This window comes from Oryx dammah, unplaced genomic scaffold (assembly GCF_014754425.2).
Source record: "Oryx dammah isolate SB20612 unplaced genomic scaffold, SCBI_Odam_1.1 HiC_scaffold_4, whole genome shotgun sequence".
Classification (NCBI taxonomy): domain Eukaryota; kingdom Metazoa; phylum Chordata; class Mammalia; order Artiodactyla; family Bovidae; genus Oryx; species Oryx dammah.
The window spans coordinates 63,115,491-63,130,235 of record NW_024070188.1 but is presented as its reverse complement, the minus strand read 5'-3'; the positions used below and the strand labels follow the sequence as shown (position 1 = coordinate 63,130,235).

At 40.5% G+C, this 14,745-nt stretch overlaps 1 protein-coding gene across 1 annotated transcript in view; it reads right to left on the bottom strand.

Moving 5' to 3' along the window:
* ARFGEF3 (ARFGEF family member 3) overlaps positions 1 to 14,745 on the bottom strand; it is a 174,175-nt gene that overhangs the window by 125,148 nt on the left and 34,282 nt on the right. The window contains exon 3 of the mRNA XM_040239099.1: positions 3,431 to 3,512. Coding sequence (XP_040095033.1) covers positions 3,431 to 3,512 — 82 coding nt within the window. The remainder of the gene's footprint in view (positions 1 to 3,430; positions 3,513 to 14,745) is intronic.

Genomic DNA, 14,745 nt, shown 5'->3' with positions numbered 1-14,745 from the left:
TCCTTGCCTACAACTTGTATGCCCTAGTTATACCTGGAGCCACACAGATTACGTTTCTAGAATACCTGATCAGTGATGAACTCCACCTAAATCTCTTCTTCTCCACACTAAAACCTCCATGGGTGTCATCAAACATTCTCCACATAACATAGTTTCATAGACACTTCCCTCCTCAACTGGCCTCCAGTGACTGTAACACTTCAAGGGTGGTCTGACAGCAATGAACAGGAGCACCCAAAGGGGCATGCTAAGTGAACATAAGGACTCTGGGTGATTAGGACGTGTCAATGTAGCCTCATCTTTGGGGTTTTTTAATAAAAAGTATCGTTCCGGGAGTGATGATGGGTGAGGCTACGCATGTGTAGGGGGAGGGAGTATGTGGGAAATCTCTGCACGCTCCTTTCAATTTTACTGTCAGTCTAACACTGCTCTAAAATAGTCTTTTAAAAATAATAACAATAAAAAGATGGCAAGAGTGAAAGAAATACAGTCTTTGGTGGCCATTGCCCTCCTATTTCAAACCTGGAATTGTTTACCTCTAGAATTCTAGTTGTGTGAGACAATTAAGTGTGTTTACTGCTTAAAATCAAACCAAAAAACAAACAAACAAAAAGCAGTAATACAGAAGTTTAATCACATTCCCAGATCAAATTAGTTTAGTTGTAAGTCACAGCACATTTTATGCTGACTCACGCAGAAACCTCGTTCTCAAGGGCTACAATTAAGCTGTTCTTCCCCAATCTGTCCTGAGGCAATTAATCTTTGAGACCCCAGAGTAGGATGGATTTTATATTTATCCCTATTAAATCTGTCCTTGTCCGATGCAGCATGGGATTGCAACCATTAAGAATTTTTGGAATTCTGATTCATCCAGGGTAATGACTTCCTCTTTTAGCTGAATGTCACTGCAGATCCAGAAAATACGTATTTCAAACCTTCTTCTTAGGACTCCCTGAATTCATCTATACAGCTATACCTCATTTTATTGCACTTAGCTTTATTGCCCTTCACAAGCATCATGCTTCTTTATAAATTGAAGGGTTGTGGCAACTGTGTGTCAGTTAAGTCTACTAGCACCATTTTTCCAATAGTATTTATTCACATAGTGTCTCTGTGTCACATTTTGGTAATACTTGCAATATTTGAAACTTTTTAATTTTTACTCTATTTGTTATAATGATCTGCAATCAGTGCTCTTTGATGTTACTACTATAGCTGGCTGAAGGCTCAGATGATGTTAGCATTTTCTTTTATCAAGAAAGTGGTTTTTAGTTAAGGTATGTATTTTTTTTTTTAGACATAATGCTACTGCACACTTAAGAGTCTACAGTATGGTATAAACATAACTTTTATATGCACTGGGAAACTGTAAAATCCATGTGGCTCACTCTACTGTAATATCTGCTTTATTGCACTGATTGGGGACTGAACCCACAATATCTCTGAAGTGTCCACTCAAAAGAAATTTTTGACTATGCAGGGCAGCCCAGAGTTAGTTCATATACAAAACCCTGTTTTTACTTAAAGTAATAAAGACTAGAAAACTCTAAAAAAAAAAAAAAGCCTTAAAAGCTAATGGGGGAGGGGCTTCCCTGATAGCTCAGTTGGTAAAAAATCTGCCTGCAATTCAGGAGATCCCAGTTCGATTCCTAGGTTGTAAAGATCCGCTGGAGAAGGGATAGGGTATCCACTCAAGTATTCTTGGGCTTCCCTTGTGGCTCAGCTGGTAAAAAATCTGCCTGCAATGCAGGAGACCTAGGTTCGATCCCTGGTTTGGGAAGATCCTCTGGAGAAGGGAAAGGCTACCCACTCCAGTATTCTGGCCTGGAGAATTCAACAGACTGTATAGTCCATGGAGTGACAAAGATTCAGACACGACTGAGCAACCTTCACTTGTTAGTGGGAGGTTACAAGGGACGTGGAGAAGAAGATGCCCAGCCCCCCATGTCAGCAAAGTTCCCATGAAAACATGAGATTGTAATTTATAGAGTTTGAGGGTTAAAAAAAACCCAAAAAACAAGACTAAATGGAAAATCTCTGTAATACTAGAGAAAAGAGAACATAAGTGGCAGGTTGAAACAAACTTCTATTCATTTTTACAGTTACTTCGGAGAAAAGCAGAGTTTTTAATAACTGTTTAACTTTTTTAATGTTTAAAAATTTCTAATGTCAATGCATATTGAAATATACCTTCTCTAATTCTAATCTGCTAAGGGGAAAACAGTCATAATTTTCTTACTCTTTCATATTTACTGACACTGAAAAGTTATTAGAGACCTCTCCAAACTTAAAGAGCAAACTATGAAACAGTAATGTGAAAAGACACCCAACAATGCTATCAATCCATGGCCATGCTAGAAGAATCCCCTGCAGGCTTGAACTCCACAGCGCTTGTCACTCAGCCACCAAACCACTTAAGAAGTCAGTGTTTATCTGTACCATTTTTCTAGATTCTACATATATGCATTGATATATGATGTTTGCTTTTCTCTTTCTGACTGACTTCACTCTGTATGACAGACTCTAGGTTCATCCACATCTCTATGAATGACTCCATTTTGTTCCTTTTAGTAGCTGAGTAATATTCTATTGTGTGTGTTTACCACGTCTTTATCCATGTGTAAAATAGCTAGTGGGAAGCTGCTATGAAGCACAGGAAGCTCAGCTCAGTGCTCTGTGATGACCCAGAGGGCAGCGGAATGAGAAGCTGGAGTGGAGAGTGGTCCAAGAGGGAGGGGATATATGTATACCTATGACTGATTTACTTTGTTGTATGCAGAAACTAACACAACATATAAAGCAGTGTATTCCAATTAAAAAAATCCTTTTAAAAAAGTCAATGTATTTATATAGCCAACAACTCTGCACCTTTGGAATTAGACTTACTACATACGGTACAAAACAGAATGAATAAATGCTCAGAGAAGGAAGTATGTATGTGCAATTTGACTTTTCTGATTAGACCAAATTTCTTTTTTCTTCCCAATCTCGTTCTGGAAACAAAACATTCACCAACTTAACTGTAGACTAGAAAACAAAACCAAAATCATTCCAGCTTACCATCATTGCTCACGACACAGAACCACAGATGTTGGATGCATTTAAGATCTGAGCTGGTATAGAACTTGAGGTGTCTCTCTTGGAGTCCCTTACTCTCCTAAAAGTTAGGTGTCATAAAAAATATTGGAGTCTCCAAGAGTCAGTGTCTGACCATATATGTTCAGCAAGATAACGCTGTGCACAGAGAAATGCTGGTCAAGAAAAGAGAATCGTTATCCTCTCTGGTTATTACACAGTTCAATCAATTTCTGTTGGGGTCTTTAAACAGCTACAATTTAGAATGGTAACTATTTGCTCTTTCAATGCCAAGGTGGTCTGTCAATTTCTCTCATCCTGTTGGGGTAAGAACAAGATGTATTGTATACAGTACCTGTATCCCTGCCAAGGCATGTTGAGCCAGCTTCACATTCTTGGATTCCAAAGCCAACTGGAGGGGCAGCAGGCATTTCTCCCTGGCAACACATAAATAAGGACCATATGTGAGCTCAGCAAGGCTGGCAGCCGACGGATGCAAGCCTACGTACACCCACCCTCAAATGCCACCACACACATACACTGAACTATGACCAGTAATGAAACTGCACCTGGAGTAAAAACAAAAAGAAAAGAAAAAAACAGCAAAAATGCTGTGCAGAAATCATAGAGCACCGGCAGCTCGCCTTCTTGAGATAGCTATAGGGAAAACACACACAAACATTCTCAAACAACTGTTTTGGTGAACTAGTCATCACATGGTAAGTCCCTTACCAGTCCATGAACATGCCTTGCTCTTTCCCAAAGTAACATAATTAACTGTATTCCATACACCTAGGGTGTGTAACCCTAGAAAGCACTGTTTATATAGATTTCGATGCCTTTGCTCAGGCCTCTCCCCCACCTAGCAAGTGAGGGCATCATCACCGGCCTACTCTGCCTCATTAATATAAACTGAAATCTGATACACTTGTCAATTTCTCCCCAGTTCAAAGGGTTTCTTAATCAGCTGTAACTTTTTAAAAAATTTTATGTATTTATTTTTGTCTGTGCTGGGTCTTCATAGCCGCACAGGCTTTTCTCTTGTTGAAGCAAGTGGAGGCTGCTCTCTAGTCGTGGTGTGTAGGCTTCTCATCGCTGTGGCTTCTCCTGTTGCAAACGATAGGTGCTAGCTGAGTGGGCTCCGTAGTTGCAGCTCCCAGGCTCTAGAGCATGGCTCAACAGTTGTGGAGCGCAGGCTTTGTTGCCCCACAGCAATGTGGGATCCTCCTGGACCGAGGATCAAACCCACATCTGCATTGGCAGGTGGATTCTTTACCACTGAGCCATTAGGGAAGCTCCACCTACAATTTTTGAATTAGCTCTTTAGTCTCCATGAGGGTGACCTAAATTTTGTGATGGGGCTTAATAAACGTGTTTCCAAGGCAGAAATACAATCAAACCACCAACAGCTTGGACCCATGAGAAGTACCTGACCTCAAATGAAAGACAAAACAAAAAAAAAACTTGAGAGCTACTTGCATATTTTGAAGCTTAAGAAGAAAATAACTGGGCATGAAAATATATCAGGAATAAACCAAGAGGACTACAAAGAGAAACGTATTTTTCTGTAAGAAGCATTCACTCTAAATAATTAAACAACAGACCAAGAATTTTAATCAACCTATTATTTCCCCACAGAGTTACACTGGCACAACAAATGAAATGTTACTTAATTTTACCAGGCTCCTCCACCCCCACTTAAATCAGAGCAGCCTTATTTTATCTCTTTTATATTTTCAGCATAAACTGAAAGATTCATTGACTTTAGAGACTGTGAAAGCCACAGGGTAAGATTACATGATTTCGTCTTTAGGGGAAAAAGCGTCACTGATATAGAACACAATGAAACAGAAAGTTAATTATAGCTCCGATTCCTTCCTGTCCACCTGCAGTTTTTTTGTGGAATCCTCCATCAGCAGCTCCATGACAGATGGAGACAGACCCACACACTCCCCCTAACGCCGGCCACAAAGAACAAAACCAGACTATCAGAAAGAACATTTTGCCTTCCTGATCCTTCTCACTGTCCCCTTACTAACCCAAAGTTACAGTACCCCATTTTATATGACAATTGTTTCACAGTATAACCATTTTTCATTAGTACAACCTTTGATTACCCAACTGGAGAAGGCAATGGCACCCCACTCCAGTACTCTCGCCTGGAAAATCCCATGGATGGAGGAGCCTGGTAGGCTGCAGTCCATGGGGTCACTGAGAGTCGGACACAACTGAGCGACTTCACTTTCATTCTTCACTTTCATGCATTGGAGAAGGAAATGGCAACCCACTCCAGTGTTCTTGCCTGGAGAATCCCAGGGATGGAAGAGCCTGGTGGGCTGCTGTCTATGGGGTCGCACAGGGTTGGACACGACTGAAGCAACTTAGCAGTTGATTACCCAACAGTGTCACTTCCAGTTGGGTGGCTATAATTTTCTCGCTATTATCATGATCTTCAGCTTGTCTCAGTTATAAGGCAAGCATTGCTATGCAGTCAAGCGAAAGCAGGAATAGCTAATTTTCCCAATTTTATTTCTGTTGTTTAATCATAACCAGTTTATAAGCTTGGAATAATTAACTGGAAGTGTGAAAGTCAAGTGAGAATCAGTAATAAGGGGCTTGTTGTGCTTGTCTCAATCATGTCCGACTCTTTGCAACCCCATGGATTGTAGCATCCCAGGCTTCTCTGTCCGTGGAATTTTCCAGGCAAGAATACTGGAGTGGGTTGCCATTTCCTACTGCAGGGATCTTTACGCCACAGGGATCGAACCCATGTCTCCTGTGTTTCCTGCACTGGCAGGCAAATTCTTCACCACTGTGCTACCTGGGAAGCCCCTAATAATGGGCTGATTGGGTACTAACAGAAGAACTATAGAAGTTCATCTGTAAATCCTTGAAACAATCAAATTTCCACCAGGATCAATTGACTGTGAAAGAACTTCATCTCACATTTTTGCAGTCAGCTCTGCCAATGAGGGCATGGAAGCTGTGGGCAGACAAGGAGGTCCAAAACTCCTATAGTCTCATGGCCTGGAGCAGGGACAGCCTCTGTTGAGTGGCTGTGTGCTGAAAATGCACAAATATTACATATTGCTCACCAAGGCATCAAACAAGAGTGGATGCCACCTTCAGCAGTAACAAGGATCTTCCTAGAATGCTGAAACCCCTGAGCTCTGGGGAGTAGTATTATGTTTGCAGATAAACTGCAGCATGCCCATACTGCTCTGTCACTGACAGTATTAGTCCTTGAATCCTCATCACCCTCCCTTACCTACTTCTAAACTCACACCGTTGGTGCTCAAATTGGAACTAGACTACTGATAAATGCCAGCACTACCAGGTCCCACCACAATTCCAGGGAACACCACTGAACTGCTCCCCAGCCAGTCAGGGTCACCAGGAAGAACTGGAAGATGTAATTGGTTCAGCTAGGATTTGGTCTTATTGCAAGGTATCATCATTTAGTGGAAAAACTATGGGCTGTGGAATCACACAGATCAAGATTGAAAACTTAACAATTCTAAAGCTGTGCAATCGTAGTCAAGACACTTAACTATTAAATCTTAGCTTCACAGTCCACAGAAGAAGTATCTTAAGACCAATCCTGCAGTACAGAAAATGTCTATCAAGGGTTGGAGAACTTTTTATGGAAAAAGAGGCTGATAAAAATTATATCAAGCATCGAAGCCCATATGATCTCTGTGCTCAGTACTCAACTCTGCTATAGCCCAAACCTGTCCTAGACAACATGTCGATAAATGAGCATGGCTACGTTTCAAAAACAGGCAACAGGCTAGATCTGGTCTGCTGGCTAGTTTGCCCAGCCCTGATATAGACAAAGGCCCAGCAGAGACCATGATTTAAAGCACAGGATAACAAGATCCAATCTTGTTGTAGTATCCAGAAAGATTTTTGCATAGAACATGGAGCATGGGTCTTGGAGGGGTCTAAGCAAGGCCAATTCTAGCACCAAGATTTCTCTTAGAAAATCAGTGCTTTAAGAAAGCAGACAGAGCGAGTTCATCCGGGTACCAAACCAAGGCACTCCATCCATCTAGCTATCCATCCAACCAACACTTGAGAGTCTGCTATGTGCAAGGCACTGTCATGAAAAGACCCAACAAGGAACAACACAGAACAGATACTTTCTTTCATTTTATGCATAGAAGGGAAAAGAATAAAAATTACTTATTGTTTTGCTATTAAATCTACCAGTCACTTCAACCTTAAAATGGGCATTCTTACCCTTGTTTTATATTTGAGAAAATAGAGTTTCAGAGAGATTTGATAGCCTGCTCAAGGTTACACAGCTAAAATCTACTGGAAACAATCCAAACAGAAATCCGTCTCACTCCCAAGACCAAGTTTCTTCTAGCACCCTTTGGTGTTAAAAGATGAGAGCAAAGCTAGAATAGTTCCGTTTCTTAATCTTTTCTCAATCATGAACACAAAAAGATCCTCTTCCTAGATAAGCGTATGAATCATTTCCAGGGATTCATAGTTCTCCCCCTTCCCCTGGGCTTTCCTGGTGGCTCAGTCGTAAAGAATCCACCTGCAATGCAGGAGGGAAGATCCCCTGGAAAAGGACACGGCAACCCACTCTAGTATTCTTGCCCAGGGAATACCACGGACAGAGGATCCTGGTGCGCTACAGTCCATACACAGGGTCGCAGAGTCGGACATGAGTGAAGTGACTGAGCACATACATAGGTGCCCCCCAGCTCTAACTCCACATTGATCCCAAGTGAAGAGCTTCTGCTTTCAGGAGAAAGGACCTGCCCAACAAGGCAGAAACTTCTGTGTGTCAGAGAAGAGGCCGGGTTCCCTGGCTGGGCTCAGTCCCAGTAGGATGAAAAGCTTTGAAGTAATGTTACACTGAGCCCTGAAGCAAGAGGGGGGGTGGGTGTATGTTGGGGGTATGTGGGTGGGTGTGTTGGTGTGGGTGGGTGGATGGGTGTGTGCTGAGGGGGTTGACAAATCTCCTCAGGATTCATGGCCTCTCAGCACCAGCAATTCCCTAGATTAGTATCATGAGCCTCAGATCAGGACTATAACAGGAAACGAACACATGTGGGGCCCAGCTGATTACACGGCTTGCTCTCTGGTATCATAAAAATCCTTCTGCCTTAATTTTTTTTAAGTGATTTTAATAAAAAAAAATAACAGGCTTGTTAATTGAGTCTCAGGATGAAATGTATAATGAAGATGCAACGTGACACACACTCGGGCCCCTTTGCACAGACTGTTTTAGAGTAAATCGCCTTTTGATCCTTCTAGATGCTGCCTCATTGGGGAACAGGCACACCAAAACCAACATTCAGTTATACAAAGTGATTATTCTTTATGCATGGGCACGTGCAAGTTCACGCTTGCCTAACTGAATAAAGATGGGGGCCCCAGGTTTCATGCCCTGGCATGTCATTATTTCTTAAAGAAGAATAATTAGCAGCTCTGCACACACACAAGGAAGACATCATCCCGTGACAGTGTCTGGTCATGGCGAGGAAACTAAGCCTATTTCTTTAACTGTGTTTTCACAGTTCACAGAGCAGCTTTATTGGGCCAAGATAACAATGGACAAAGGGAATTCAAATAGGTGAATGGGGAAAAGTTAGATTTATCAAATATTACCTTTTAATATGAACACAAAAATGAGCTTCCTGTAACACCAAATACATTTGCGAATTTTAGGCTGACTTTTTTTTGATGCACTGCCTGGGATGGAGCAACAAGATACCTTAGATTTCTGAGGTCTGCTGAGGCTCTATAATTCTAGGATTCTATGATCAAAGCCATTTATTGAATAACTGTCTGGATTTCTTCACATATAACCACAGCTCTGATGGAACATCAGTGACCTGTAAGTCCCAAGTACCTGTTCATAGTATCATACTTACTATCTTATGATGAAGAGATTTAATTGTCAACAAAACAAACTAAGGTTGGATTACCTGTCCAAGGTCACATGTTTGTAAATGACAGGGCTGTAAAATTTAAATATTTTTTAAACAGGTGTTTTCTTCAACTTTTTCTTTTGTATCAGGGTATAACTGATAAAGAGTGTTGTGGTTTCAGGTGAACAGCTGCACATACATATGTATCCATTCTCCCCCAAACTCCCCTCCCATCCAGGCTGCCACATAACATTGAACAGAATTCCCTGGGCTGCACAGTAGCTTCTTTTTGGTTATCCATTTTAAATACAACAGAGTGTACAAGTCCATCCAACTCCCCAACTCCTCATCCCTTCCTCTCATCCCTTCTCACCAGCAACCATAATTTTGTTTTCTAAGCCTGTGAGTCTCTTTCTGTTTTATAAGTTCATTTGAATCCTTCCTTATTAGATTCCACATATAAGGGATGTCATATGCTATTTCTTCTTCTCTGTCTGACTTATTAGAGCTGTGATTTAAATTTAGACCATCTGTCTTCAAAACCCCTGTTCTCTGGTCTCTGCCAGCAGACAACTCCCCATTGCCTGCGGTGGATACCACACTACTCTACAAAGAACAATCCAGGTGCCCACCAGAATGGGATGGGTATTGAATAAATAAATTATCTTACTGTGCAGGTCGCTCATGGAACAATGAGTCACATTTGATGGCTGGAATGCAGTTATGAAAAGGTACACACAGTTTGGATGAATGGGATACATCCGGTTTGGGATCTAGCTGCTGGGTTCAATGACAGCCATCACTTTTCCTAGTTTGAGTACAGAAGGTTTTCAGCCCCTGTTGTGACATTCGAGATGTTATTATTTGTGTTTATGAATACTGATGCTTTCAACAGTTTGCACCAACACTGATGAATTTTCATTGACTAAGCTTTTGCCAGAGCCAATTCAAGGAGCCAATTGGAACTGAACTGGTTCCTTGATTTTTTTTCTGCAGTGCAGTTAAATTGGTTCTCTTTTATTTCTATTTTCACTCCTAGTTTAATGAAATTATCTTCATCAGTAACCTCTATATTGAACAACAAAGATTAGATTCCTCCTTCAGAACTGTTCTAGGTCTGAGGGACACAACCGTGAACAACATAAAATCCCACTTCTGCAGGATTCTGAGATGCCTTGGCAAGCCTATTGCAATTTTTAAGTAGAACATACGAAACTGCTATTTTCTGTATATTGGGAAGGGTTGAATGTGCATAATTTCACATGATACAGTGTTAAAAAAATCTTAAATAGATAATCAATAAGGTTCTATTGTATAGCACAGGGATCTATACTATCTTGTAATAATCTATAAGGGAAAAGCATCTGAAAAAGAATATATAGATGTATACCTGAATCATTCTGCTGTTCACTTGAAACTAACACAACATTGTAAATCAACTATATTTCAATACAACTTTTTAGAACATCCTAAATCACACAGTTATGTTCACGTCTGTGTGCTTAGTTGCTCATTCGTCTCTGACTCTTCATGACCCTGTGGACTGTAGCCCGCCAGGCTCCTCCGTCCACAGAGTTTTCCAGGCATGGATGCTGGAGTGGGTTGCCATTCCCTACTCCAGGGGATCTTCCCCATCCAGGTATCGAATCCCTGTCTCGTGGTGTCTCCTGCACTGGCAGGCAGATTCTTTACCACTGTGCCACCCGGGAAGCCCATGGTTGTGCTCCTACTTTCTCCCCAAATATACCTTTTTTATATTTCATTATAAACGGCTTACATGTACATTACAAAATCCAAACAATCCAGAGAGACACAGCTATGAAAATCAATTAGGGTGCTACCTAAGAAAGAGCTGGACTGAATGCTGATGATGGGTATATCCAGACAGTGGCATGGAGGAGTTTTCATTTTCTTTGTATTAATATTTTATATTTGTATTAATTTTAATATAACTCTAGATGGATATAATCTGAAGAAAATTTTTTTTTAAATTTTATTGAAGTATAGTTGCTTTACAATGTTGTGTTATTTCTGCTATACAGCAAAGTGAGTCAGATATATGCATATACACCCCCCTTTTTTGGATTTCCTTCCCTTTTAGGTTGCTTCAGAGCATAGCGTTCCCTGTGCTATACAGTAGGTTTTCATTATTTATCCGTTCTATACACAGTAGTGTGTATATGTCAGTCCCAATCTCCCAGTTCATCCTGCTGCTGCTTAGTAGTGTCAGTCGTGTCTGACTCTGTGTGGCCCACAAACTGTAGCCCACCAGGCTCCTCTGTCCATAAAATTCTCCAGACATGAATACTACAGCGGGTTGCCATGCCCTCCTCCAGGGGATCTTCCCAACCCTGGGATCAAACCCGGGCCTACTGCAATGCAGGCAGATTCTTTATCATCTGAGCCTCCAGGGAAGCCCCCAGCTCACTCTACCCTTACTTAAAAGCTTTTGCACAGCAAAGGAAATCATAAACGAAACAAAAAGACAACTCTCAGAACTGGAGAAAATATTTGCAAAAGAAGCAGCTGACAGGGGCTTAATCTGCAAAATATACAAATACTCTCATGCAGCTCAACATCAAAAAAAACAATCCAATCAAAAATTGGATGAAGACCTAAATAGACATTTCTCTAAAGAAGACATACAGATGGTTAAGAGGCACATGAAAAGATAATCAATATCATAACTATTGGAGAAATTCAAATCAAAACTACAATGACGTGTTACCTCACACTAGTCAGAACGGTCATCAATAAATCTGAAGAACATATTTACAAAGCCCACAAAGTCACTAAGCTCCTCACACAAATGGACATCACAGTATTTCCTTCTCCTGTTCAGCTCAAAAAGGAGAGTGAACTTGTACATACACAGAGAAAATATTAAATACGGAACTCATTTCCTTCCTGGCACTTATATCTACAGTCCAAATGTTCTTTTTAGCAATTACACCTACTGTTCTTGCTCCTGAAGCAAACCTCCATTCACCTGGTGGGTATCACTATGCTAATAGGTTTGCTTTTGTAATGAGAGGACAACCACAGGTGGTAAAGTAGGTTATCAATCACCTGAAAAGTTTTAAATACCATCTAGATTTTTATCCTTGCTATTTAATATATCTAGGCTTCTCTGGTGGCTCAGAGGTTAAAACGTCTGCCTCCAATGTGGGAGACCCGGGTTCGATCAAATAAGCTGTAAAGGAATAGAAAGCAACGTAAAGACAAAAACATTTTGTAATACTATTGTGATAGGGAAATGGGTTTACTTTTTTCATTTTAAAGTTTCCATCTAATATTCCTGCAATATTAAAAAAAATATAAAACACAATAGGTCAAGAAGATGTAAATTTTTCATTTTGAAAAATAATTCCATATGACTTAAAGACATGTTATATATAACATTGTGTCAGTTTAATGCCTGCAACAAAATGATTTGATACATGTATGTGTTATAAAATAACCACAATAAGTTTAGTTAACAAGAATCACCTCACATAGTTAAAATTTTTCCTTCCTTGAAGCTCTATTCTCTTAGTAACCTTCAAATACATTATACAGTATTGTTACAGTCACCATGCTGTACATTATATCCCCATAGCTTATTTATTTTTGAAAAAAAAATTAAATGTGGCTAGGTATTTTCACCTGCAATCTAGGATTATCAATACTACTACTTCTACCAAAAGATACAAGTTCTGTGTAATCAAGAGGAAAAACACTAAAGGGTATGCTATGTTCAGCACAAAGTCTTGTACCCAATGGAATGGGAATACCACTTGATTTGGTCTTTTTTTTTTAACTGGACTTGTTTATCTTTATAAGCTCAACCAATCTTTAAATGGACTTATCGTTAACACTTCCTGGCATTTCCCATTTATTTGTTTATTCATTCACCCAGTTAAAAAAAAAAATCAAGTGGTATTCCCATTCTATTGGATACAAGACTTTGTGCTGGACATAGCATACTGGCTTTTTTTTCTTTGAATTTCATGTTCTGTCACTTTCAACCATAGGATTCCTAACTAATATAAGGGAGGGTGGCAGTGGATGTCAAAATCGTGCCACACACCAGGCTAAGGGCTTAGGCACGCAATCTCATTTGAGCCACTCACCAACCCAATGACGAGAAATAAACACTATCGAAATTTACTGATGAGGGAGGTGGAGGGGAGAGAGGAACCCTCACTCTTGAACGAGGACTACAGCAGCGACGGACCCCTGAACTCAAACTCTGTGGCAGCATGTGAGGTGAATGGTTACCATTTAACTCTCAAACCTTGTGCATTTCACACATGGCAAGACTGTGAAGCACCCTTCATAAGGAAACTCCCTTCCTTCTGTCCATGGTCAATCCATCCTTATACTTCCTCACGTTCTCTCCCACATCAATCATTCACACATGAAATTTTACATCTTTCCACTTATAAATCCTTCCTCACCTCCATCAATACACTTCTCAGTTCCTCATATCATCACTGTCTGTGGCACCATGGAAAGATTTTACACTTTAATTCTGACATCTAAACCAATCTGTAAAAGTATCTCAAGAACTTAAAAATACTAGTATGCTTTGGGGGAATGAGAGGGTGGGACGAATTGAGACAGGAACATTGACATATATACACTACCATGTGTAAGTGAAGTGAGTGAAAATCGCTCAGTTGTGTCCGACTCTTTGTGATCCCATGGACTGCAGCCTTCAAGGCTCCTCTGTCCATGGAATTCTCCAGGCAAGAATACTGGAGTGGGTTGCCATTTCCTTCTCCTGTTCAGTTCAGTTCAGTTGCTCAGTCGTGTCCGACTCTTTGAGACCCCATGAATCGCAGCACACCAGGCCTCCCTGTCCATCACCAACTCCTGGAGTTCACTCAGATTCACGTCCATCGAGTCAGTGATGCCATCCAGCCATCTCATCCTCAGTCGTCCCCTTCTTCTCCTGCCCCCAATCCTTCCCAGCATCAGAGTCTTTTCCAATGAGTCAACTCTTCACATGAGGTGGCCAAAGTACTGGAGTTTCAGCTTTAGCATCATTCCTTCCAAAGAAATCCCAGGGCTGATCTCTTTCAGAATGGACTGGTTGGATCTCCTTGCATTCCAAGGAACTCTCAGGAGTCTTCTCCAACCATGTGTAAAATAGATAGCTAATGGGAAGCTGCTGTATGGCACAGGGAGCTCAGCTCAGAGCTCTGTGATGACCTCTAGAGCTAGGATAAGGGGGTGGTGGGAGGGAGGCTCGAGAGGGGAGAGATATGTATACATATGGCTCATTCACCTTCTTGTACAGCAGAAACTAACACTATGTTGTAAAGCAATTATACTCCAATTAAAAAAACACATTAAAAAATATTAGCATGCTTCGATCTAGGATTTTCTTTTTCTATTAACCTTTTGTAAAGAAATCAGAGATCTAGCAAAATCTCAGGTGCAAAGATTTATCTGTAGTTTTATTTATAAAGTAAATAAGCCTAAATAAATTCTACCATATCTCTGAAATGGAATAACTTAAAATATCTTGAAAAGTTTTTATTAACACAGGAAAATGCTTTGAAAATGTAAAAGAAGTTAAAATGAGAATGCAATGGAGAAAATATATCATACCATGGTCCTACACTTGAATTAAAGCATATACACATACAAGTGAGTGGAGGAGAGAGGCTGGAAAGAAATTGCTCAAAACTCCTCTAGAATTTGTCTCTGTCTTTTGGGAACATGGATGGTTTTGGCTTTATTATTTATATGTTTCAACATTTAAAAATCTTTTAATAATAAAATAGACTAC